This window comes from Giraffa tippelskirchi, chromosome 6 (assembly GCF_054371585.1).
Source record: "Giraffa tippelskirchi isolate mGirTip1 chromosome 6, T2T-mGirTip1v1.2.pri, whole genome shotgun sequence".
Classification (NCBI taxonomy): domain Eukaryota; kingdom Metazoa; phylum Chordata; class Mammalia; order Artiodactyla; family Giraffidae; genus Giraffa; species Giraffa tippelskirchi.
In genome coordinates this window covers 152,632,327-152,658,455 of record NC_137280.1, presented here as the reverse complement: position 1 = coordinate 152,658,455, position 26,129 = coordinate 152,632,327, and the positions used below count along the sequence as shown (strand labels likewise).

The 26,129-nt window shown below is 35.1% G+C and overlaps 1 protein-coding gene across 39 annotated transcripts in view; it reads left to right on the top strand.

Annotated features, from left to right (window-relative positions):
* SSBP2 (single stranded DNA binding protein 2) overlaps nucleotides 1-26,129 on the top strand; it is a 318,118-nt gene that overhangs the window by 221,991 nt on the left and 69,998 nt on the right. For 27 of the 39 annotated variants that reach the window (XM_081503858.1, XM_081503850.1, XM_081503861.1 and 24 more), the window contains one exon: nucleotides 4,857-4,946. The exons of 11 other annotated variants lie outside the window; for them this stretch is intronic. In XM_081503858.1, the coding sequence (XP_081359984.1) occupies nucleotides 4,857-4,946 (90 nt within the window). The remainder of the gene's footprint in view (nucleotides 1-4,856; nucleotides 4,947-26,129) is intronic. One more of the 39 variants, XM_081503849.1, reaches the window with a different exon arrangement.

The following is a 26,129-nucleotide window of genomic DNA, read 5'->3' as shown; positions in this document are numbered from 1 at the left end:
AATTTATAAATTAAACTTTATCATAATTATATGTGTATAGGAAAAAACATATACAGGGTTCAGTACTATCTGCAGTTTCAGGCATCCAGTAAAGGTCTTGGAATCTATCCCCCATAGATAAGGGAGTCTACTGTATCAACATTTTAAATGTTTCTCAAAACAATATGTGTATCTGCCTTAAAAATATCACAAATGTCTTAATAGTAAATACCAATAATTCTCTGCCAGGTCTCTTCCTACTCATTTCTTCGAATTTCCAATAAGCATATCACTATTTTAGTTTCTATTATTACCTTCACAATTTTACGTATACTTTAAAGATCTTTTCCCTTTGATACCAAATGTAGATTTTATGTCTTGATTCCCAGTGTATTCCTAGGCAGCTGGTTCTGTACCATCCTTAGTAACTAAAACTGTTAGTTATTTAATTGTATTTTATAATCGACTGCATCCTAGTTTTAATTTTAAGCAAAATTTTATTTTATGCCTGTTGTTTTGAAACTTTCTTACAAGAGTATATACAACTTTTTTTTTCCTACCAGAGGCCACTAGTGATAATAACTAAGGTTAAAATAAGAACTCTTCTAGATTTTATTTTAGATTGTTAAAAAAGGAAAATATAAAATAACAGCATACCTCACTGTTCTTTACATTCAGAAATAGGGAATTAGAGAATAAAAATAGTATTAAAATTCAGTTATGTAATAGCATTGAAGAGAAAATGGGAAATGGTGCTAGACACATATACAAGGGAAAAGTAAATAACATGAGGAAGGAGCATAGGTTGACTTGTGCCTTGTTACAAGGTAGAAAGATATGAAAACACAAAGTCCAAGAAAGCAGACTTAAATATATAGCAACATGAAAATTCATTTTGTGGTGACTCTTTAAAGTTCATTGTCATATTTTCCTTGGGAAAGCAAATAATTGTTCCATAATTTATTTCATTTGAAAATATCAAATTTAATATATTGTATTTATAAAAAGTAAGTAAAGATAGTGATTTAGGAAAATATTTTTAAAATTAAAATTTTCACTTTCAAAAAAGCATTGAAATTCAAGTCATGTGGCAAAGAAAGTTAATTTAAGAGTAATTAGAAAATACAAATCTGAAAGTATATATTAAAATCATATAAATTAAACCAGTGAAACGAAAAATATTTTTAATGGTAATTAATATTTTTCTATTTGCTCCAAAAATATTCACTTAATTTAGAAGAAATATTTTAAAGCCATGTTATTTTTATGTCTTTCTTTTTCACAGGAGAGAGAACATAAAAAGTCAACCCTAAATAATTGCGGATATATTACATATAAAGGATTTTCCATGGTGTTCTAATGGGAATTCACACAAATCCACTGAAGCTAATGCTTTGTAGTAGCTCTTAGTCTAATTGAATTATTTGCTCTCCTTTTCTAGCTGAGTCACAACCCACCCCCTAATAATACATACTTTATGAGTTAGAACCAACAAAATTTTTGTGGATCCTCAAGTCGTGAGATAAATTTGTCTTGTGAGTTGGAAGTAAACTTGAAACAAGTCTCAGAAATTCCAGCCATGAAACCCAAGAAATGTGGTATTTCGCCCTTCTACATAAAGCTTTAATCCCTAAAACCTGATTCTTCCGTGGCTTACAGTTTCAAAGCATGTTTTAATATTATTTATATTGCTACTGTATATAAATGAGCAATTTAGGCAGTTTGAAAAACACACTGCTTTCCCATGCTTAGAGTAACATTTAATGTGTCTTTTTAGTGTTCATTATCAGACTAGTATTTGTTATTGATCACCGTGGTGTACCAAATGGTACTCTAAGCTTGAGTCCACACAGTACAATAAAGGGAGCAATTATCCCTTGTCAGTAAATCCCAGAAGAATGGATGGATAATTCAGCTCAAAACTGTGATCCACGAAGTGAAGTTTGGACTGAAATGCTCTACGCTAGTGCTTTGTACTGGGTAAATAAACTGGATAATTACTAGTATTCCGTTCACTTCAATTTATGTCCTTAGGCCAAGTCTAGAACTTGCTATTACACCAGAAAACTAAAGCATCGTACTCTATACTAGAAATCATGTGGCTACAAAACTATTTTCAAGACATCTCTATTGTTATGGCCACAATGTGATTATTATGAAAGAAAAATTTTTTAATAATTCTTGTACACTTGTGAAGGAATACATGCAAAATATAAATATGTAAGACATCTTTAAAATGTAGGAAGGTGATCTCAACAACAGCGAAAGAAGCATATTTAAATCAATTAGTCACTATAATTTGATCCATTTGTTTGGTTGATTCATTCATTTCTGACTATTCTATTTAAAATTATAATTCCTACCCTCTTAACTGGGAACTCTCTTATTTCTTGCTTTCTTTTTCTCCATAGCACTAATTGTATTTTTCCTCCCTCACTAGAATGTTAATTCCAAAAAGGCAAGGATTTTTTTTTTCTATTATGTCAGCTATCATGTTGTAGAGCTTGTAAGAGAGTCCTGGCGAGATATATTTTGATTGAATTTATTAAATAATTTTGAAGTCATAAAATGAAAATTCAGAAAGTATTTCAGATTTAACTTGCTTAAATCTTCATCTGTATCATTTGTTTCATTTTTAAATAATAGCTGAAAAAAGCCCTTACAAAACATATACAATGAAGAACTTTGAAGAAAAAACTAGTGTATTTTATACCTTTTAACAATGTAATCCACCCCCGCCTGCCAGAAAAGAGAAAAAATAAAGGAGCCAATGACAACCTAACGTCTTTAATTGTTAAGTTTTAGTTTAGATACAAACAAATATTTTTCCCTTGAGATAGGCAAAAGCTTTTTTAATATACTTACTATCCTGTGCTGTGCTTAGTCATGTCCAGTTCTTTGCAACACCATAGACTGTGGCCCACCAGACTCCTCTGTCCATGGGATTTCCCAGGCAAGAATACTGGAGTGGGTTGCCATTTCCTCCTCCAGGGTATCTCCCAACCCAGGGATTGAACCTGTGTCTCCTGCGGCTCCTGCATTGGCAGGCAGATTCTTTGCCACTGAGCCACCTAAGCCCCAGTATACTTGCTAGGCAACAAGAATTACAGGAGAAATAGCATATTTGTACAGCACTAAGCAGTTGCAGCAATTCACTAAATTCTGGTTTTTTTCTTGTAAACCTGCTCAACATTGTAGTGTACATTTCTGTAAAAGCATAGGTGAGTGTGGTTTACAAACTTGTCTCTTTTAAGTAAGTTTTTTATTGTAGGAAAATGTTTCTGTTCTACAATTAATTACAACAATAGTAACATCCTATGTCTAACTTTGAGTACTAAGAGCAACTTCCCCATTATAGTAATTGACTGTCAAAAGGTGTAGATCAAATCTTTCTTCCTAGATCTGCCTGTAACCATATATATTTAACTAAAAGAAGAAAAATGTTTGGTAAGGTTTTCTCTTCCTCTAACATTGTATATGAAAATTTTATACAAGTTTAGTTAAAATGAGAAAGCAATTTGCCTTTCATTTTTTAAAAAAACATGAGTGTTGATATATAATCCAAATTACAACAATATGTGACAAATGGTAGGTATTCAATTAATGTACACTGAATGAAATTGCATGTTTTTGTTTGAAATGGGATAATAGATTGATGTTTAATATCTAAGAAATACTATTTCTCCTTTAATACTTATGTGTTTTATCAGAAGTTTAGAATTTTGGCATTCATAGGTAAACAACACTTTAGATAACCAAATTTAAATCTAGGTTTCCTCAGGAAAGACCAAAATCATTGGCCTTGATTGATAATATCTTCCAGTACTATAGAATAAACATACTTTAGTATCTTATCAGTTTATATACTGGGAAATATGTGCTGCAAATATACTGAGATATTACATCTTCTCGTGGAATATTAATGCATGAATGAATAAATTGATGGGAGAAAAGTATTAACAAGTATACTAGATCTTGGATTTGAGTTACTTTCATAACAGAACTGTTAGATTCATACTAATCTGTCTTTAACATATTTCTGGTCCCTTCTTGACTATTCTTAGGATTTGTAATGTATCTAAACAGATTGAGGGATCTGTTGTAAAACCATGGTTGTAAAATAGTTGTATGTATTACTGCTCTATGTAAGAATTAAATCTAAAACCTTGACTCAATTACAAAGAACCTATCCCAAAGTTTTTCATATTCCTATTTCATGAAGCTGTAGGATTCCATGAAATAATTTGCAAGTAAAGTAGACTTTGAATTTTTCAATCTGGTTTTTTTATAATCTGTTTATATGAGACTAATCTGTGCAAATCCAATTCCTTTCTCTTATTCAGTCTCCTAATTACTTTTCATCCTCACCACCCTATTTTTGCTATCAATTTTATTTTGGCCACCAATTATAGTATTTATATTAGAAAGTGAACAAACTGAGTGTTGCCACCTATAGACAGAGAATTAATTTAAACAGAGTTCCTTTTTCCATCTCGTACAACCATAATTTTCAAACTTGTTACTTATTTACCTATTGGTTGTTGATGTTGCCATTTCATAAGTCTTTGCCTTAAAAATAAAGCATTTATTTAAACTATCATTTTATCATATTAGTTGCCTTCTATATATCACTCAAATATAGCATCTTCTTATAGTTTGTAACTTTAAAAAGTTTTAAAGAGATCTGTTTAAACCAAATAACTTAGTCATATACCAAAGTAACTACTATATTTTAGTTTACCTCTGGAGTGGGAAAAATTACCAATATTTGTTCCCAGGAATGAAAAGCTTCCCTTCCTACAGTCTGTTATCATCAGTCTTTGGTTTTGTGCCTTCTCTGTAATGATATAGGTTTGTTTCTCCTTTATTCTTTGCAGAGTGCTGCAGCAGCTCCCAGTCCAGTGCTAGGAAACATTCCCCCAGGAGATGGCATGCCAGTAGGCCCTGTACCACCAGGGTTCTTTCAGGTACTCAGAGCAACTCTGACTAGGACTGTTAAGGCATAGGAACTCCTGTTCGATTTTATTGAAAGATACAAAGGAGAATGAGGCTATTGTAATCCTTAAAGTAAACATAATACTGTGCAGCCAACTCTTGATTATTCAGAGACCTGTTTTAGTATGTAGATTAGCCCTTCCTTCCAGTGTTTTATTTGTTGTCCAATTTTTATTCATGTATGTATTTTGCCATTTCACTGTTCAAGTAAGAAAGGTAGCTTAAGTGCAAATTAGCCCATTAAGCTAATGTGGTGAAGATTTGGTGGAAGCAAAGGCTAATGGATGAGGTTTTAGAATAATACATGGATTTTAACTATGTAAGCCATCCATATCTCCACAGACCGAAGATAATCAAGATTTGGCTGTACTTTCACACTATGGCTAAATCATAACCTATTCATCTATCAAAATTATAGACTATAACAAAATATTTTTGTTATAGAATCATTTTTGTGGCTTTTAAACTGAGATTTTTATCAATGTCATTATATAACATAAAATCAGATTTTAAAACGCATATGTTAGTATTTTAAATTTGCAACAAGCACATTTATTTTAGCAAAAGATGATAACGATTTTTAAAATTACATCACTTTTATGGCATCCACATTTAAATCTGACAGTTTTCTAACCCAAACCAACATAGATTCTGAAGTTTAACTACATAGTTAATTTTATAACACCCTTTGAGAAAATTAGGAAGAAGTTAGGAGTTAGAGCTACAAATGGAAGGCAGTATGGGAATTAATGTAATAGGGCGATATTGTTAATGAATTACATCGGGTACTTATAAACTATTTTGTCACTTTTGTGTTTTGTATTTTCAAGATTCTTGAAAATCATTTGTTAATGCATACCATCATTACAGAGTAGATCAATGTACTTATAAATGTGGAAATAGAAAAATAAGTAATTTTCCACAGTACAGCAATTGAATAAAAAAGTCATAAATAGAACTGAGTACTAACTCTGAAATGTAACGTCCTTTAGGATATGCTCATTTGTCTGGCTACTCTATATTGATATTCAGAGTCTTAGAGCTCACATTCTGTGTTGAAGCACCTTAAAATATAGGAACATATAATTAATCACTATTTAAGATAATAAAACCTAACAGTAACTGCTTATTGTATGCCATGCTTTTGTTCTTAATGTTTCACATGTATAAACTCTTAATCTTCACAATTACCTAAGTGTAAAGTAAGTATTATCATCATTCTTATTGCACAAATAAAAAAACCAAGGCATGATAAGCAGTTTGCACAAAGTCAGAAAGTCACAGGACTGGGATTCAAAGCAAGGCTTTGTGAACTTCTGCCCTTGACTTTACCGTTTAAAATTCATATGTGTGTGTGTATTAGTTGCTCAGTCGTGTCTGACTCTGGAACCCTGTGGGCCGTAGCCTATCTGTCCATGGGATTTCCCAGGCAAGAATACTGGAGTGGGTTGTCATTCCCTTCTCCAGGGGATCTTCCCAACCCAGGGATCAAACTTGGGTCTCCTGCATTGCAGGCAGATTCTTTACCTTCTGAGCCAATGTTCATAGTTGATCATTATTCATAAAATATCTCTAGCTTATTTTATGTGTTTTCCTCATGCTCTTATTTCTCTTGCTAAGGATAGATTGGAGTTAGGGAGTAAATCAGAAGAGTTTACCTACTTACAAGAGCTAGTAGAAGCTAAGTGGCACTTAAAAAAAAAAAGAGGATGAGGTGGGAAAGAAGCCAAATTCTTCCTAGGGTCAAGAAAAGGTATATAAACCTACACATTTTCATTTTCACATTTCGTAAAATGAGCCATTCTTCCCTTACCTGCCTTCTGCCTAAGGCTTGGTAAGAGTAGTTGAAACAAAATTAATTTTTGTTTTAATCCAATTAGATAAGCATTTGACTCCCACTAGATGTCAGGCACTCTGGCAGGCATCTAAACATGAATGTGTTTATATGTACCTTCCTAAAGGAGATCAGTCCTGGGTGTTCATTGGAAGGACTGATGTTGAAGCTGAAACTCCAATACTCTGGACACTTGATGCGAAGAGCTGACTCATTGGAAAAGACCCTGATGCTGGGAAGGATTGAGGGCAGGAGAAGAAGGGGACGACGGAGGATGAGATGGTTGGATGGCATCACTGACTCAATAGACATGGGTTTGGGTGGACTCCGGGAGTTGGTTATGGACAGGGAGGTCTGGCGTGCTGCGGTTCATGGGGTCACAAAGAGTCGGACACGACTGAGCAACTGAACGGAAAGCTCACTGTCTAACCAGTGAGTCGTTATTTAAAATAAACAACTGTAATATAGCAAAATATATGCTGAAACAGAGTAAAGTTCTGTGTTGACCTAGAGAAGAGAACTATTAAGTCTGCCTGAACTGGAGCTAAAAGTGGTTTTGAAAGTTTTCCAAGAAAACAATCAGAGGAACAATACTCTAGAAAGTGGGGAAAATATAAGCAAAAGCATGGAAGCATCAGAATTACCTATGCAGAAGTGTTCAGCAGAATATGAATGGGAAGTAGAGGAGGGAGGCAGGCAGGAATTCCTGGAAATGAAATTGGAAGGTAAACTCTAGCATCTTGAGAAGGGCCTTGTGTGCCATGTAAAGAACTTGAGTCTTTATTCACTAGGCTTGTAGGAGCTGTCAGACATCTTTAAGAAGGGCAGTGAACAGAATTCAAACTATAGGGTAGATTAGGCTTTGTTAAGCACCTAGGATATAGTTGTATACAAAATCCCTGCCCTCAAAAACTTACACTGTGCTGAATGAGAAAGAGAAAAGGCAATTCAAATTTAGAAAGAAATGGCTACATTAAATGAGTAGTGTGTGTTTTTAGAGCAAATCAGAAGGCCACCAAACTCAATCTTGGGAGAGCCATTGTCAGAAAAATATTGTCAAAACAGGAAATAAATCCAAGTCAGCATCTAATGCAAAGGAAGCAGGGAGAGATGAAAAGAATATTCCAGGAAGAGGGGAAAAAAACATTATGAAGACCCAGACAAGAAAGTAGAGACCAGATCATTCCAAAAAACTGGAGCTTAATTATTAGCTAAAGAGAGAATGACTGGCAATGAGGCTCCAAAGGAACCTTGAGTGGCCTTGTAGGTTAGTTAAGAGTTTGAGCTTGATCTTAAAGGCAGTAATAAGCTATTGAAGGGTTTTAAGCTGGAAGGAGGCCTGTTCCTATTTGCATTTTTTTTGCAAACTCACTCCAGTTATAGGATGTAGCGAGGATTGCGGAGGGACAGTTTTGAAAGTAGGGAGACTATTTAGGGGGGCTGTTACAGTAATCCACATGAGATTGGATGATAGGGACCACAAAATGAGGGGTAAATTTGAGGTAGGACCTCCAATTACAGATATCCCATAGACCCATGAGCATAAAGGTTTGAAGGCTAAGACAGGGATCTAGACTACAGATAAAAATTGCAGGATTGTCATCATATCCAGGACCTGAATCCACAGGTGTAGGGTGACTGTTGAGGGAGGAAGTACAGAATGAGAGAGTAAAGGGATGTATACTTGAACTCCCCAAACACTAACACTCAACAGAAGAGTGAAGGCAACAGAACCCATTAGAGAAGCTATTGCAGGGGGTCAGCTGGATGGCGGTGACAGTAGCTCAAGAAAGAGGCTCTGTGGACCTATTAATATTTAAGAGCAACGGCAGCAGGACTGGGGAGGAAGAAGCAGTGCATAGTTATGTTCACTGGGCATTAGCTGATTAAACAAGTTGGACTTGGAGGAATCAAAGATGATTCTGAGGTTCCTACTTTAGGCCCTTGGAAAACTTTCATGTCTTTATGTAGTTAGGAAAGATAGGAGGTAGAAAAAGTTTTAGATATGCTTAAGCTTGATAAACATCATCCCTTTTGATCCAGGGAGACCATTCCAGCTAATCCTTTAAATACTCATTTTCCTTATTCAGTAGACTTACGTATGTTCAATCTCCCTAGAAATGCCTCTCTGAAATACTGGAAAACTCAAGTCATCAAACCTTTTTTAAAAAGCAGCAGTAAGTTATCTTTGGTACATATCATGATGGGCTCGGGGTCCTCAGATGTTTCCTAAATATCAGTATCACTTTCCTGTCCTTCAGAATGATTCTGGCCACAATGCCTGTTGTTAATGGACAGTGGCTGCCTTCTGTAAGTAGACATATCATCAAGACAATGATAATTCAAGTCCACATACCAGTTTTTAATCCAGTTCCAAAGAGATAGTGACGTCCAAGAATTAGGCAGAGAATGAAAATAGTTTTGAATCCCCATTCTTAGTGAGGAAGTGCAAAGCTTATTTGGGGACAGTTGGAATGGGACTAGACCAGGAAAGGATTGAGCCTAATAGAATTTAATGAATAAATGGAAGTAAAGAAAGGCTACACTTTATGCATTGAATTAAGGCATAAAGCTTCACCATTCTGAGCTCCACTCAATATGTGATCATACCATAAGAAGTACCTTTGTGACCCCATGGACTGTAGTCCGCCAGATTCCTCTGTCCATGGGATTTCCCAGGCAAGAATACTGGAGTGGATTGCCGTTTCCTTCTCCAAGGGATCTTCCCTACCAAGGGATCCAACCCGTGTCTCCTGATTGGCAGGCAAATTCTTTACCAATGAGCCACCTGGGAAGCTCCCCTTTTCCATTATAACTATAGACAAATACATTACTAAATAAAACTATTACAAACTCTAAATCTGTGAATTCATAACAACTGCATGAAGAATCCATTCACTTCATTGGCTCAGTCGTGTCCGACTCTTTGCGACCCCATGGGCTGCAGGACACCAGGCCTCCCTGTCCATCACCAACTCCTGGAACTTACTCAAAACTCATGTCCATCGAGTTGGTGATGCCATCCAACCATCTCATCTTCTGTTGTCCCCTTCTCCTCCTGCCCTCAATCTTTCCCAGCATCAGGGTCTTTTCCAGTGAGTCATTTCTTTGCATCAGGTAGCCAAAGTATTGGAGTTTCAGCTTCAGCATCAGTTCTTCCAATGAATATTCAGGACTGATTGCCTTTAGGATGGACTGGTTGGATCTCTTTGCAGTCCAAGGGACTCTCAAGAGTCTTCTCAACAACACAGTTGAAAAGCATCAATTCTTCGATGCTCAGCTTTCTTTATAGTCCAACTCTCACATCCATACATGACTACTGGAAAAACCCATAGTCTTGACTAGCGGACCTTTGTCGGCACTGTAATACCTCTGCTTTTTAATATGCTGTCTAGGTTTGTCATAGCTTTTCTTCCAAGGTGCAAGCGTCTTTTAATTTCATGGCTGCAGTCACCATCAGCAGTGATTTTGGAGCCCAAGAATAGCAGTTAACTTAGACTCCAAAATAAATATGGTTAATTCCCTATACATTTAATAAGTCCATCCTGGAAGACAGTCTCTATAGATTTGCATCTGTTAGTGACAGATATCAACATGGTTCTTTCTTAAACCCTCATAAACCGTTAAACTGTCATTTTTTATTGAAATGGAAGTGCTTGTATTGTTGAGTATGAGCTCAATTAAGTAAAATCAAGGGGTATAGCTGAACATACAAACAAAGGTGTTAGTTTAGTAAAAGGAAGCCATTTGAAGTAAGGCACATTCATTTACTTGGAGTCGTTTATCAAAGGAGTAATTTGTATAAGAAATACTATAAATTCTCAGAGTCACCTACCACGGAACTGGTGAATAACTTTAGAATAACTTTCTTAAGTTGACGAATCTTGTTACGAGGGTTAGAGGAAAGATAGTAAAAGTGGCCATTTGGCAGTTTTGGTGGAAGAAAATACAGTGTTGTGGCATGGTATGAATGCACATAACAGGCCCTTTGAACTAAATCTGTACTGGGGCTCTCCTGTGCCAGTGCTAGAGTATTATTCACAAGTTTATTGTGTGCTAAGAAATTTGAATCATGGGTTAAAAGCTTCAGTCTGCTATATATTCATTCTCATAGCGTTCATACTAAAAATCAGGCAAAATTAGATTCTGTAGTTTCATCAAATAGGCAGCATTAATCCTTGAACCAGTTAGATTTTCTTCACATTTGTATATAATAAAATAGTTTAGTTAAATGCATTTATAAACAAACTTCTCATTCATGTTTTTTTTTAATAGACTTAACTCTGTCACCTTAAGAAGTTGTATAATTTTCTAGATTTGAACAATAAGAAATCTTCTCTTGTGAATTTATTATAACATACTTATTTAATTTATTTGTACTTATTTAAATTCATTTAGTTATAAACTTATTATTATAACTTATTTATAGTTATTTAAACTTATTATAACTTATACTAATTAAAGCATTTCTGATTTTAACCAAAAAAAAAAAATCTGAGGGGAGTGAAAAATACTTTATTTTTCCTCATTTCTGCCCTTACCACAAGAAAACTTTTAAGAAAACCACATCTTGTTTGTATCACTTTAAGTACATCTATAACTTTTATATAAAAACACAATGTAATCTTTTAATAGGTTTAGTGTAGGTATCTTTGAATGTACAACTAATGTGGGATATACTTGTAAATATCTAATTCTGAATTCTGTGTCACCTTTTGTTCATTTTTACCATGTACCATATTGTGTTTTGATTTTTATCTTGATCCATTTGCTATCTTCTTAGTCACTGGATCTGTAGTCTTTACTGAAAACTAATAATATATTGATGATGGATTGTAAATGTAAGGCTTTGTTTGACATGAATAAGATTATATATATACTTGTGTAAGATAAAGTATACCAAGTAATTTAGTTTCAGACTGTGGTGGCCATCCATATTTTAAAATCCAAATTGATCAAAACTCTGATATGATGGAAAATGTGTTGCAGCACGTTTGTAAGTCACGATCTGTTTACAGGCAGAGCGTCAGCAATGGTAAAGCGGCTTTGCCATCTAGTGGTGGTTTGCCAGTGTCTCTACTTGTTTGGGTATATTTTCCAAAGGTTCTATTTTTAGCAAGACTGCACAGTCGCAAGCTGACCTAATGCTTTGACATAGTAATAACGTAATAAGAAGTATAAAAAAATAGAAATAAATCTCCCCTTTTCTCCATGGTACTGTTATTGGCTAGAAAAAACTCAATATAAATGGCATTTATAAAGCACCAAAGACAAAAACAAAACTCAGGGTAATAATGATATTCTTAATATTTTAAAAGAAAAAAGAGTCAAAAAGGGGGAAAATAGTTATTTAATCTAGCACTGCAACTGAAAAGGACAAACAGGAAGAAATGTTTTTACAACATTAAATGTTTCTGGAGGTATGTATTTATTTCACTTATTTCTGGACATAGAAAGTGAAAGTTGCTCAGTTGTGTCCAACTTTTTGCAACCCCATGGACTATACAGTCCATGGAATTCTCCAGGCCAGAATACTGGAGTGGGTAACCTTTTCCTTCTCCACGGGATCTTCCCAGCCCAGGGATCAAACCCAGGTCTCCCACATTGCAGGTGGATTCTTTACTAGCTGAGCCACAAGGGAAGCCCAAGAATACTGGAGTGGGTAGCCTATCCCTTCTCCAGGGGATCTTCCCAACCCAGGAATTGAACCGGGGGCTCCTGCATTGCAGGTGGATTCTTTACCAACTGAGCTATCAGGGAACCTTCATAACTAAGCATACTCCTCTGCTCTGCTCCTCCTATTCAGACTTTCACAATATAACTGTTTTATGATCAGAGGACTTGTTTTACCCTATTATTTAACATATAGTTAGTGTCTATGCCTTACTTACACATATAATTAAATAGTTCCCTTCTATTATTAATCTTTCGATTGTCTTCTCTCCCAATGGTTTGCCTTTCCTCCTTTCCCTCCTAATTATGTCTATTTCAGAAGTTAGTCTTAGGAAATACTCTAAACCAAGAGAAACTCTTTTTTCCTTCTCTCCAGAAGTTGTAGATACCATCTTTGACCTCAGGTAACAAACCGAAAGATTAGGAAGTGTATCATTTCTTATTTTAATGATTACTTAATATTGCAAGTTGAATTGACTTACTGAACTATAACTTTTAACATTATCAGTATATTTAATATATACCCTAAAATTGAGTCATTAAATATAATATTTCTCAGAATTAAATACACAAGGATTTGGAGAGTAGAGGTAGGGAAGGTTTATTTACCGAAGTTCAAGAAATAAAGCTGAAGTTTCATTTTCTTAGAAATGTAATTTTGAATCTTTAAAGAACAAGGATTCTAAATACCAAGAACAGAACAAATCTTTCTCTAGTATAAAGATAAAAGCAGCCTAAAAAAAATTAAGGTGCCTGACAGCTGCTGGCTCTTAATAATGCTTTCCTACAGTTGTAGTAGTAGTTTTTCTGGCCTCAACTCTTAGAACAAATTAAAACTGCTCAGCATGAGTAACTTAAGTTTTTTTTAAAAAATTAGTTTCAAACTAAAGATCCTACAATTTGACTAGATGGACAACAAGCAAAGAGGGGAGTACCAGGGGTTCAGAGTCTTTACTTGAGTTTTTCAGTTAGAACAGAATGAAATACTTTCTTGTTAGAAACCTTACTTTTACTTTTTTGTTTATTTACTAAAATGAGTTATTTATGAAAAAGTTAACCTGGCTATCCTAGACCAATATCTTACTACTGAAAATTCTTCCCAGAATATGTCCATTTTTATCATAGGTCCCTAGGAAACAAAAAATGTAGAGCAAATATCCAAAGACAATTTATAACAGAATCTTAGTGTTTTGTTTAATGTTTGTTATAGAAACAAAAACAAAAATGGTCACCATGCTTTGGGGAATTAAAGATAAAGAAGTGAATTATTAAATATAAAGTCAAAGTCACTCAGTTATGTACAACTCTTTGCAACCCCATGGAATTCTCTAGGCCAGAATACTAGAGTGGGTAGCCTTTCCCTTCTCAAGGGATCATCCCAACCCAGGGATTGAACCCAGGTCTCCCGCATTGCAGGCGGGTTCTTTACCAGCTGAGCCACAAGGGAAGCCCATCAAATATAAATCAAATATTAAATATATTGCAAGTTCCCTATATAGGTGGGATAGATTTGGCCTTAGTATACATTAGAATACCTTCAGCTTTTTGAAAAAATAGCATATCGGACTTCCCTGGCAGTCCAGTGGTTAAGACTCCATGCTTCCACTGGAGGGGGCACGGATTCCATTCTAGGTGGGGAACTAACATGCTGCGCTGTGTGGCAAAAAAAAAAAATCACCCTAAAAAAGCTAAAATAACTTATCACTAGGTGATATTGTTCTGAAATGATTTGTCTTCTGACTATATCAGAAGTCAACAAACGTTTTCTGTAAAATGCCAAATAGTAAATATTTAAGGATTTGAAGGCTCTGAAGTGACACTACTCAACTCTGTTGTGGTGTAAAGGCATCGTAGACCCTGTGTAGGCTAAAGAGCATGGCTATATATAGTGAAGGACAGGGAGGCCTGGTGTGCTGCAGTCCACGGGGTAGCAAAGAGCTGTACATGACTTAGTGACTGAACAACAACAGTTGCAATCAAACCTTACTTACAAAAACAAGTAGTGGGCCACATTTAGCCTGTGAGCTATAATTTGCCAATTCCTGTTCTTTATGAATACGATCACCATGAGACAGCCTGTAAGAAATTTAAAGGGTTAGGACTAAGAACAGTGTTTCTCCAAGCATGTTCTGTGTAACACTGGCAAAGAGTCCTGAGGGTCACCTGCCTCCTAGTATATCAGAATTCTTGGTGTTGGGGTCATGGTGCTGGAAATCCTTTGGTTTTTGTTCTTTTTTTATTTTTAACAAGTGAGTCTTACAAGCTAAAATTTAAGAACCACTGGCTAAGATAACTGATGACGTTCAGCTCAAATATTCACTGTCCCCCCCCCCTTACCCGTGCTCGAGTTACTGCAGTAATAAACAAGCTAAATAGAAACCCTTGCTCACACTCAACTTAGAGTCCACTATGGGACTCTAAGAGACAGGCAGTAAACAAGATAAATATTTTAAAATATAAGACATGTTAGATTGTGATAAAGACTAGGGAGAAAAATGAATCAGAAAAGGAGAACTAACAGTGTAGAGGAAGTTCTGGATGGGTTGGCCACAGACGGTCTCAACAAGAGATGCTATTTGAGTGAAGACCTGAAGGAAGTCAGGGAACAAGAATCTGGTGTCTGAAGGAAGTGTTGTAGACCGAGGGAGCAGCAGGTGTAAAGTCCCTGAGTTCAGCCTATGACTGGCTTTATCCAGGGACAACTAGAAAGCCTGAGTAACTATAGTGGAGTGTCAGTGGGGAAGAACAGTTAGATACACAAAACCGTAGGCAGGAGAAAGCCACATGAAGTAGAACTTTGTAGGTCATTTGGGGTTTTGCTGAGTGGAGGATTTTAGCAGGGTCTCCTTGGCAGCTATGCTGAGATTTGTCTATTGGAGGAAATGGTGGAAGCAAAGAGGCCAGTTTGGATATCACTACCAAATTTTAACAAGAGGTTATTATGGCTCAAAGGTGGTAACCATGGTGAGAAGTGATTGGATTTTAGATGTATTTTGGAGTTAGAGCCAACAGATCTTGGCGACGGTCTGGATATGTGTTGTGACAGGAAAAGACAAATGAAGTCATATGTGAAACAGAACACTATTCCAGGTTCGATGCATGAGACAAAGGCTCAGGGCCGGGGCAATGGGATGACCCAGAGGGATGGGATGGGGAGGGAGGTGGGAGGGGGGTTCAGGATGGGGAACACATGTAAACCCATGGCTGATTCATGTCAATGTATGGCAAAAACCACTACAATATTGTAAAGTAATTAGCCCCCAACTAAAATAAATAAATTTATTTAAAAAAAAAAAAGACAAATGGAGGATGACTGCAAGGTTCTTGACCTGTTCAGCTGGAAGAATGGAGCTGACATTTACTCATGTAAGTAAAACTACAAGAGGAAGTATGAGAGGAATATCAGAAGCTTAAGTTTGAACTTGTTAAGATTAAGGTGACTATTAGATATTCAAGAGTAGATAGCAAGGTATCAGATCTGGAGTTTTATGCCTGAGGCTTGGGCTCGAGACATTTGGGAGTTATTAGCATATGGATAATATTGAAAGCTGTGAGCCTGGATGACATCACCAGGTTAATGAGTAGAGAGAGACAAGAAGCATCCCAAGGCTCTGATATGAAGAAGGCAAGAAGATGAGGAGTAACCAGGAAGAAAAATGGGAAGGAGGCGCACAATGAGTTAGGAAGAAAATCAGACACTGTGGGAGCCTGGAAGTCAAGAAGAAAAATGTTTCAGGGAAATAAGTAATGATCAGCTCTGTCAAATGCTTCCAATGGTTCAGATTAGTTGAGGGCTCACACCTGATGGTTGGACCTAATGAGGTGGTCACTGGAGACCATGATAAGGCCAGTTTCAGTGGAGTGATGGGGGTGACAGTCGCATAAAAGTAGATTCAGTATGTAGCAGGAAGAGAGAAATTGGAGGCAACGAGTGTGTCAAACTCTTTCAAGAGTTTTGCTCTAAAGGGCGGAGAAGGCAATGGCACCCCACTCCAGTACTCTTGCCTGGAGAATCCCAGGGACTGCGGAGCCTGGTGGGCTGCCGTCTATGGGGTCGCACAGAGTCGGACACGACTGAAGCGACTTAGCAGCAGCAGCAGCAGCAGCTCTAAAGGGAAAGCGAGAGATGAAGCAGTAACTGGAGGGAGAATTGGGGGAGGTCAAAGAAATGCTGCTGCGAATGAGTGTGGGCTATGAGAAACTGTCCATCCCTGCCGAGGGACAAAGACAACAGCTCTGTTGGCACCTGTGAGCAGAGAGTATTGGCTGTTGCCAGGTACCATCTATTATACCCAACTATCAGGTATAATCTTGAGTTTAAAGACACAGTGCTAGGCAATAGAGTAATCGGATATTCTTTGTACACAGTAGGATGCTTATCAAGAAAGTAAAATAGAATTACTTACTAAAGATACCTTCAACTGTGACTACTGCCAGTTCTCTGTCATTTCTATAATCTATAAATAATCTGACATTACAAATAACTTTGACATCAGTAATATTTTCTCCACTCAAATTTGTCTTCTCAGTTTTATTTGGTACATTTATTCTGTATCTGTTTAAGACACATGGTTCAAAATGCATCTGTAAAATTGAAGAAGTCACTTCACTTTGAATTCTCCCATCTTGCTTATTTTCTTACTGTTTGGCATTAGTCAAATTAGTAAGCTCTAGTTTCAAAACAAACATTTTTAAGCATTAATAATTTCTATAGAAATCTGTTCAGTAGAAAAGAGTATTCTATATAGTTTGGACATAAGTAATTTTAAAAAGACTTCATGTTTGTAAGTAAGTAACCAAGCAAATATGAAGCATAACATTTCATTTCTAAAGAAAGTAAATATATATATATATATATATATATATATATATATGTAATAATCTGCCACTTGTATCAGAGACCAAGCCCATAGGCAGGTTTCTATAACAAATGTTATCACTACTTGTGAATTTGAAAAGACTGCTGCTTAATCAGTAGAAACTTCCCTAGCATATCAAGATATCAGAAGGATAAGAACAACATAGCTCTTTTTTTTTTTTTTTAAACCTAATGGTATGTTTAGGTAAATTAAAGTGTCTGTCTCCAACACTGTCATCTGGAACAAGTTTAGATGGAAGCCTGAATATAAAATAGGGAAAATGCTGGGGAAGAGAAAAATACTTTTGCATCCTTCAATGAAAAATTAAGAGTAATTTAAAAAACTTATTGTTTTTGCTTTTTTTGAGTAAGCCTGATACCTTACCCTGAATTATAAATCTTACATATTTTCATACCCATAGTGATCTTTTTAAACTATACTAATAATGTGGGTTGATCTGTCCTTGTGACTTGAGTCCGTGGTAGGAGGGAGCACAGAGCCAAATTCAGCTTATATAGGACTCCAGCTACTTGGCCCACAGACACCAAAAAAAAGTATCTTTGTGTATTTATGAATATAAATTGATCTAAAACGGTTCATTGAGGTTTTTATAGATTGTATTCAAACTTCTGTTAGTTGATTAGACCAGAAGGTAGCTTGGAGGAAGCTTGGTCATTCACAATTGACAAGTCCATTGCCACAAACCAGTATCTGATATACGGTAATGAAGGCTTGAGAAATTGTCTCATCTTTTTGAAAAAGCCCATAATAGAAGTGAGCAATTTGGATGCTTAGACTAAATCCACATCCAAAGAATCAACCTGCTTATAACTCTGTGCTGAATTGGATTAGCCTTGCCCAAAAAACATCTTACTTTACAGTTATTTTATATGCGTTACTTTAAGTGTTGTTGATGATAGAATATCTAAGATGTATGGAAAATAAACTACATATTTATGCTCATTAGCAGAATATGCCAGCACAAGCATGTCATTTTGTGAGCTAAATTAGTTTAATACTAGTTGGAATTAAAATGTGTTAATCAAGAGTGTCTTATCCACTGGGGTGTAAGTAATGTCTGATGGAGATTTTCATGAAAAACAGAAAAGGACCTGAACAAATTAAGATATATGAATTGTAAAGTAACTTTGACGAAATTCAATTGATGTATAATTTATGCTTCATTACTTTTCTACAGAAAACTCATGAAGCATCTCATGGAATTATAAAAAAAAATGTGAACAGTTTTACTATATGTACGATGGCAGAAACAAATTTACAAGTCACAACACTGATGCTTTTTTTCAAAATAGTATTCTCAATATTGTTTATTATGGATAGCATATGCTTTCAACTCTTATCACAATTAAGGAAAAGATTTACTTCTCAGTGAAATTTCAATTAGCAAAATAGAGAATAGAAATCTATATAGGGGAATCATACAAAGAGAATTGAACTAAACTAAAAAAATGGACACAATGAATAAAAAAGGTAATGTTTAATTTTTAAGACAATGTTTATGCTTGGGATAAAAATCTCATTGTGAACATATTTTTATTACCTTTACAGGACTGTAAATAATTACAACCTTCCATATTTATCAATTTAAAAAATCATGTTCAAGAGAAGTTTTTCTGTTGAAAGAGTCTAGAATAATTTTCATGTCACAGAATTTTATATTATTTCTGTGTGTCTGCCTAAAACAGTACATAAAAAATATAAGATTAATCTGTCTCAAGTCATATCTGCACAGGACCAAGTAAGGTAGATATTTGATCTTTATGTAATTAATATAGTTACTGAAGATAACCCATATTTTCCTATTTATCACTTTGTACCTTGTGTTTTTGCCTAAATATTGCTCAAAGCAAATTACTTTTTAGCAAATAACCATTTTTCTTACACATTTGTGCACGAAAAATGGTTATGTGCTAAAGACAATATGATGTTAAGAAAGGAGAATGTTTAATACTTTTACACAGTGCCTAGCCTCTTAATTCAAAGAAAATATGTAAGCCAAAACATTGTTTCTAAGACCTGAGGCTTATAGCTCTTTGAATATATTTAAGTCTAAAAAGAATAGAGTCTCATATGTACATGCAGCACTCTAATAGACAAACACCCCCACTGAAATCCCCCTCTATATGAAATTGGTGGCATTTCTCATAGCTGGCCTCTGCTTCAGAGAAAAAAAATTAGTAAGTTATCATACCTTTTTTTCCTCCAAATCATACATAGATTAACCTGATATCCTTCTATACCAAAAAGTGGTTACTAAATACTGGGACTCTGTAAAACTGCTTAAGAATCACTATTTTCAACCCAGAAACAGAGAAACCTGAAAGCAGTAGGAGAGAGTATAAGACCTTCTTTTTTTTTTTTTAATTTATTTATTTTAGTTGGGGGCTAATTACTTTACAATATTGTAGTGGTTTTTGCCATACATTGACATGAATCAGCCATGGGTCATCTTAGAAAGTGAAGTCACTCAGTCGTGTCCGACTCTTTGCGACCCCATGGACTGTAGCCTACCAGGCTCCTCTGTCCATGGGATTTTCCAGCCAAGAGTACTGGAGTGGTCCGCCATTTCCTTCTCCAGAGGATATTCCCAACCCAGGGATTGAACCCGGGTCTCCAGCATTGTAGGCAGACGCTTTTACTGTCTGAGCCACCAGGGAAGTCATCTTAATCATAAATTATATGTTGTTAATGTGGATATTGTCATTATAACTAGATATGGTCTTGGGGTTTCCAACACTTTGTTCCTTACCTACTTTTATTAGGTCCTCTAAAAGATATGATTTATCCTACATAAACAAGCTAAATTTTCCCCTCTATACATATAAGCATTTTCTCATTAGACAACCAAATATACTGTGCCAATACTGTTCCTTACCCTTTGCAATATCAATTGATGCTACTTATTTTTAACAAGACACATAAATCGGCCAGATGAGATTTTATACAAGAGAACCAAACTTTATTACCCGTTTTGCTGGTTTTTACAGTCTTTCATCAACGTTGTTGACTCAGTCAGTGAGCCAGCTATGGAAACAACCAAGTATTTATTACATGTGACTCTGCAAATTCTCTCATATAATGTGCTAACTGCTTCCTTCCTTTCTTCCTGAACCTCATTATAAGTTATCACATTATGATGAACAGTTTCATTATAATGATAGTACTCTTCTACTAATACCATATCCATGTACCACCATTCCTAACCCGTCTTCTATTCTCTTCCTGTATTTGACTTAAAAAAATTATTAATGAACTGAAGACAACATATATTATAAAAGAAAGTGAAAGTCGCTCAGTCGTGTTGAACTCTTTGTGACCAGTGGAATTCTCCAGGCTGGAACACTGGAGTGGGTAGCCTATCCCTTCTCCACGGGATCTTCCTGAGCCAGGAATCGAACCAGGGTCTCCAGAATTGCAGGCAGATTCTTTACCAACTGAGCTATCAGGGAAGCCCTATATTATCAAAACTCTACCAAAAATATTCAAGGAGAGATAGAGCTTACTAGATTTATTTTATATTTCTGTTGTTGAATTTCATTTCATCTGTTGACTCAAGAACACATGCTAATTAACTACTTTATGTGCAAATAACTTGATTACTTGAAATACCATTGTCCTTTCAGCTTTTCAAAGTTGAATGAGAGCAAAGATAAAGAATTCTACCTTAAATGAATGGTTGCAAGGTTGCTGAGGGGCCTAGGAGGAAGTGCATGGGAGGCAGTGTATTTATGGTCAGTTGGTCATAAGAATGCAGTATGTGTACCTGCCTTTATTCTACAGTACAAAGATATTACTGTAGTAGGATGTTATATAGCTCTAAGAAAACTACAGTGGCAGTTAAGAAATTTGGCCTTTGGTTTGCTTTTACATAAAATGAGGAGTTGACCTAGTTAAGTCTAAAAACTTTTTGCTGTAAAATGTGTCAAAAAAGTGCATTGAAATAAAATTCTTTACATCAGATTTTATTATAATCGTACAGTTACAGAACTTATAAAACTTGAATAGTTTTGTGAATTCATTTTTTAAGTGTATTTATTTTTAGATTATTTCCTAAGTCCATATTTTCTTAAACTTTGTGTATTTCTTTGTCATTTAAAAATACTATTTTTTCAAAAATAGAAGCAAATTTCACATAGTTTTATCCTCAAAAAAGTTCAGTATTTTAAATTGTAGAACATACCTCTGACTTATAAATTTTGAGTTGTAAAGTGTCCTAAATGTTAGATTTGTTTAAAGAACTTAGTAGTATTCTCTTCATCGTTGATTCGTTCTAAATTGTGCTCCTAAAATAAAAATATAGTATATAGAAAATGCTTAAGATGGTATTTTAAAGAAGCTTTTACTTTTTTCAGTGATTTTTAAATTATTATCATCAATTTGCTCTTAAAGATCAAGAGTTTCAAAAGCCATGTTGAAATATGTAAAATACGGTGATTTGTACACTGCTACATCAATTTTAAGGATTCTTAGAAATACCAGTTTTATTTCATGGATTGATACCTTGACATTAAGGTACTTGCTCTGATCCGGTTCTGTGCTCTTTCCTCTGAAGCTGAGTTCCCTTCATCACAAGGCACATGTCACCCTGCGGTGTCCTTAGTCCTCTGTGAGACCAGTGTGAACAAAATGCTCAGAAAATGGAGGGAAAGGAGCCTATGGACCTTCCTTAAAGAGGAGGTGACACTTAAACCAGCCTCTGGAGGGTTAGTAGAAATTTACTTGGCAGAGAAAAGAGAGTACAGAGTTATCTCAAGAAATATTCTGCTCTTGATTATTAATCATATTTATGCTTTCTAGAAAGGAGAGTACAGTTATCTCAAGAAATATTCTGCTATTGATTATTAATATTTATGCTTTCTAGAAACTATTAAAATGTTAGAAGATATTAGTAAGGTTAACATTTGAGTAGTGTGTCATTTAAGATGTACAGTTTGATCATATATATATATGAAAAGAAGTTAGGGCTGAAAATGGTTCTCACCGCCTGTCATTTCAGGATGGGTAAATTATTTGTAAAATAATTCCATGAGGGCAGAGTGGGTTCCAGGATTTTCAGAGAAGGAAAGATGAGAAAGAGCCAGTTCCTTCTAAATCTTAGAGAATTGAGATAAAGCACTAATGGCTTATGAAGATCAAATAAGAGGGAGACTCTGACTTTCTACTAGCAGAAATGGAAAAGCATAAAGGAAAATCTCTCTTTTAGGAAAGCAGAAGTTTAATATTTCATGAATAATTCTTGATATAATGGAAAATAATAATCCTTTAAGATGGAATGACATTCATTCTGAAAGAAATTATGATTCTAAGTGGTGTGATCTTTTCTCTAAAAGACTACTTGGAGGAAATGAGCTGGACACTTGGTTTATATTTCTATTATTTTTTTTCTCCGTTCATTTAGTCATCAAATAATTTATTGATTTTTCTGGCTTTGTATATATTTTTATTGCTTCCACTTTGGCTTATCCCATTCATTCTAAGTAAATCGCTGAAACATGTAGAAATGAGAATTTATGCCTGTAAATGTTTTCTGTATGTCAGGGTACTAACTGTGCTACTATTTTATCTTATATATTATAAAGAACCTTAGGAAACCCTAATTTGGAAAGCTTTTTTAAAAGCATAGCCTTGAATTTCAGTCATTGATAGCACTACATGTTCTGTCAAGTAGGGATGGTGTAATATGACTTCTGAGGGAAGGCACCAGATTGAAATATTATTTTCTTTTGGTATTCATTGATATTTGCCATTTGGTGAAGAGAACATTCTATTTCTTCCAGATTAGTGGACTGTAGAAAATAGTTTTTCCAGAAAATTGTTTCTCCTGTAAATTATAGGACTGTGAACTTTGAAAAATCCTAAGCAGAAGGCAGTGCTCTTTATCTGGTTTGTTCACTGATATGTCCAGCCACTGAGAACAGTGGCTTTGTAGGTGTTTAGTAAACATTCAGTGAATGAACAAATCTGTAGCATACCTTTTAATCAATAAGCGTAGCTTTTTTATTTTATTGACCTTTGATCTGAACAAAGAGCATCATTGTTGGAGTATATTTTTTTCTTCAGCTAGGTTTGCATAGGAATAAACTTCTGTAGCTCCTTGGTAAAGATAGTTTGTGCCTTAGGAACATACACTGATATCCCACCCCAGTCCCATCCCCAGGCTTCAAATATTTATACTTAAGGGTAATGCTGGAAATAATTAACACAGAATCATGGGACTTTTTAAATTATTATTTCCCAAGAGATTTTTGAGATCATCTGGTCTAACTCTCATTTTAGATTGAGAAAGCTAAAGCCCTGAAAGATTTTTAATTTAGGGTCCCTCTGCTAACTAGTGGACATACAAAAACTAGAATCTGGGCCTGTTTGACTCCCAGTCAAATGTTTTTTCTGCACGCATTATAACTGTTTAGCCCGTTTTTTTCAGGGGAAGGCTTTTTCCATTTAAAATATTGATTCATCCTCCTGATATCTTCAGGAAAGTGTTTTGATACCCCAACTATGAAAAAGAATTCCCCAAATATAAAAAGTAAGCACACTCTCATAGCTAAGGGCTCCTTTGAGGAATCTGTTCTTTGAAAAGTTATCAGCAGAGAGAGTACTGACAGGTCTGTCAATAGATGTAGAGGCTTCCCAGGTGGTGCTAATGTTAAAGAACTCGCCTGCCAACGCAGGAGATGTAAGAGATGCAGGATCAGTCCCTGGGTCAGGAAGATCTTGGCAGAGGGCATGGCTACCTGCTCCAGTATTCTTGCCTGGAGAATCCCATGGACAGAGGAGCCTGGCGGGCTACAGTCCATAGGGTCGCAGAGTCGGACACGACTGAAGCAACTTAGCGCGCACACACATACTATTGGTAGGTAACCTCTTATATTAGCATTTTACCATAAAATAATTTAAACTTGTTTTAATATCTTGCATTATATTTGAAAGCAAATTGACTTCTGAATAGTGAAATACAAATATAGTAGAATGTTCGTTTCTAATACTAAACTCTTTGGGTTCTATTATTGTGACTGCACTTCAGCAAGCAGTTGAGAACCGCGGTGGTTAACTGAATAACTTAAGAATCAATCTGAATAGTAAGAGCTACAGTGCTAATTTAGTATTAAAATGCTTTACCTAAAGAAAAAATCCTTTACCCATTTTTTGTGTTTATATTTTAAGGAAAAGTAGTAGATTGTTATCTAAATTAAGTAGCTTTTTGTTATTTTTTGCTGTAATTGTATAGCAATAGATTGAAAATTATAAGTGGTTTTCAATTTTTTTTTACCCCCCCCCCAAAAAAGTGAACTTCTTGGAGGAGGGCATTCAAGGGGAAGTAAATTTAAGAGAGACTCTCTCTCCCAATCTTATTCCAGAGGGACCTTCAGGTTCACAACCACATGCACTGCCTCTCTGTCTCAGTGGTGTCTCGATGGGGCCTCGTGTTCAGAGAGTACAACAGTCCTGTTAAAACACACTTACTCACAATACAATCGCCAATCTCTACTGATTAGAGAAAATTTTCTCTTTTTAAATAGACCATTTATACTAATACTGTAACGTTATTTTACATTCAGAGGAACATACAATCTCAAATTCTCTGTCCCAAATAAGGTGCATTTCAATGTCTACCAGGATTTGGTAACGTTTTAACAATTTCTACGTTGTATTCCACTTTGAAGTGATTTTATTATAGACAGGAATTATTAGCAACCTATTTCTCCATGTCTCAAACACTAACTTGATATTGTATTTTGGCGTAGTGACTATGTCATAAAACATCACTTTGTGAAAGAAAGCCAACCATTCCAAAATCAGTGACACCACACTTAATTATTAAATTGTTTAAATGAGTCCAGGACAGTTTCATAAATGAAATTAGGTGATCAGGAAAGTAGCAGAGGGAGTGTGAATACTGAGATGAGCTTCTAGTTGACAGTATAGTTAACTAATTAATCCAATTTAGAGCAGCACTTCAGAATTGGTAAAGGAGAGTCAACTTTGATCAAACGTGTAAAAACTAAACATTTTTTAAATGTTTAAATTGGAAAATCCATTTAAGTTTTATCAGCTTTAGTTGACACTGTTGCCTGAATAATACACTGTTTCTATTTAAAATGATCTCCTGAGACTACATTAACATATGAGAACACCACGAGCAAAAAGCCAAATTGCTGAATTCTAAAGTTCTTACTGATGTGTCTGAGTCTCCAAAAGAGAAAGTCTATACCATATCAATTTGTTATAATTTTATTTTTCAGGTGCTGCTTTTAAAATAACCCTAGAAAATATGTGTAGCCATGAACTGCAGGTCTAATTTCTAAAAATATTTGTAGAAAGTATTATAAAAATTGAATTTAGAATTATGTGGAGTGCTATAGATTTGGCTTGTACAAGTCTTCAGTGAATTCATTCTTAGTATTTTAATTAATATTCAATCCTTTGGAGTTGATAATTTGCTTATATTACATGTAATTATGTATTATAGTATAATCAAACAGATTTGTATTTTTCTATAAAAATGGAATTTTGAATAATTTTTTTAATTTGCGCTCAAATCTGTGTCAAAAATATTCTTCCACTCAACACTGAACAATCATCAAAATGATTTTTTAGCATATTTTAGCATATTTTTCAGATAGTTTTGGGACTGTCAGAGTCAGCACATCTTAGCAGCCTTTGAGTCATCTAACAAAATAAATTAATCAACTTGTATTTTAATATAAGAACATTTTTTAATAAATAAAAGTACACACCTCATAACATATACACACTACTATGCATAA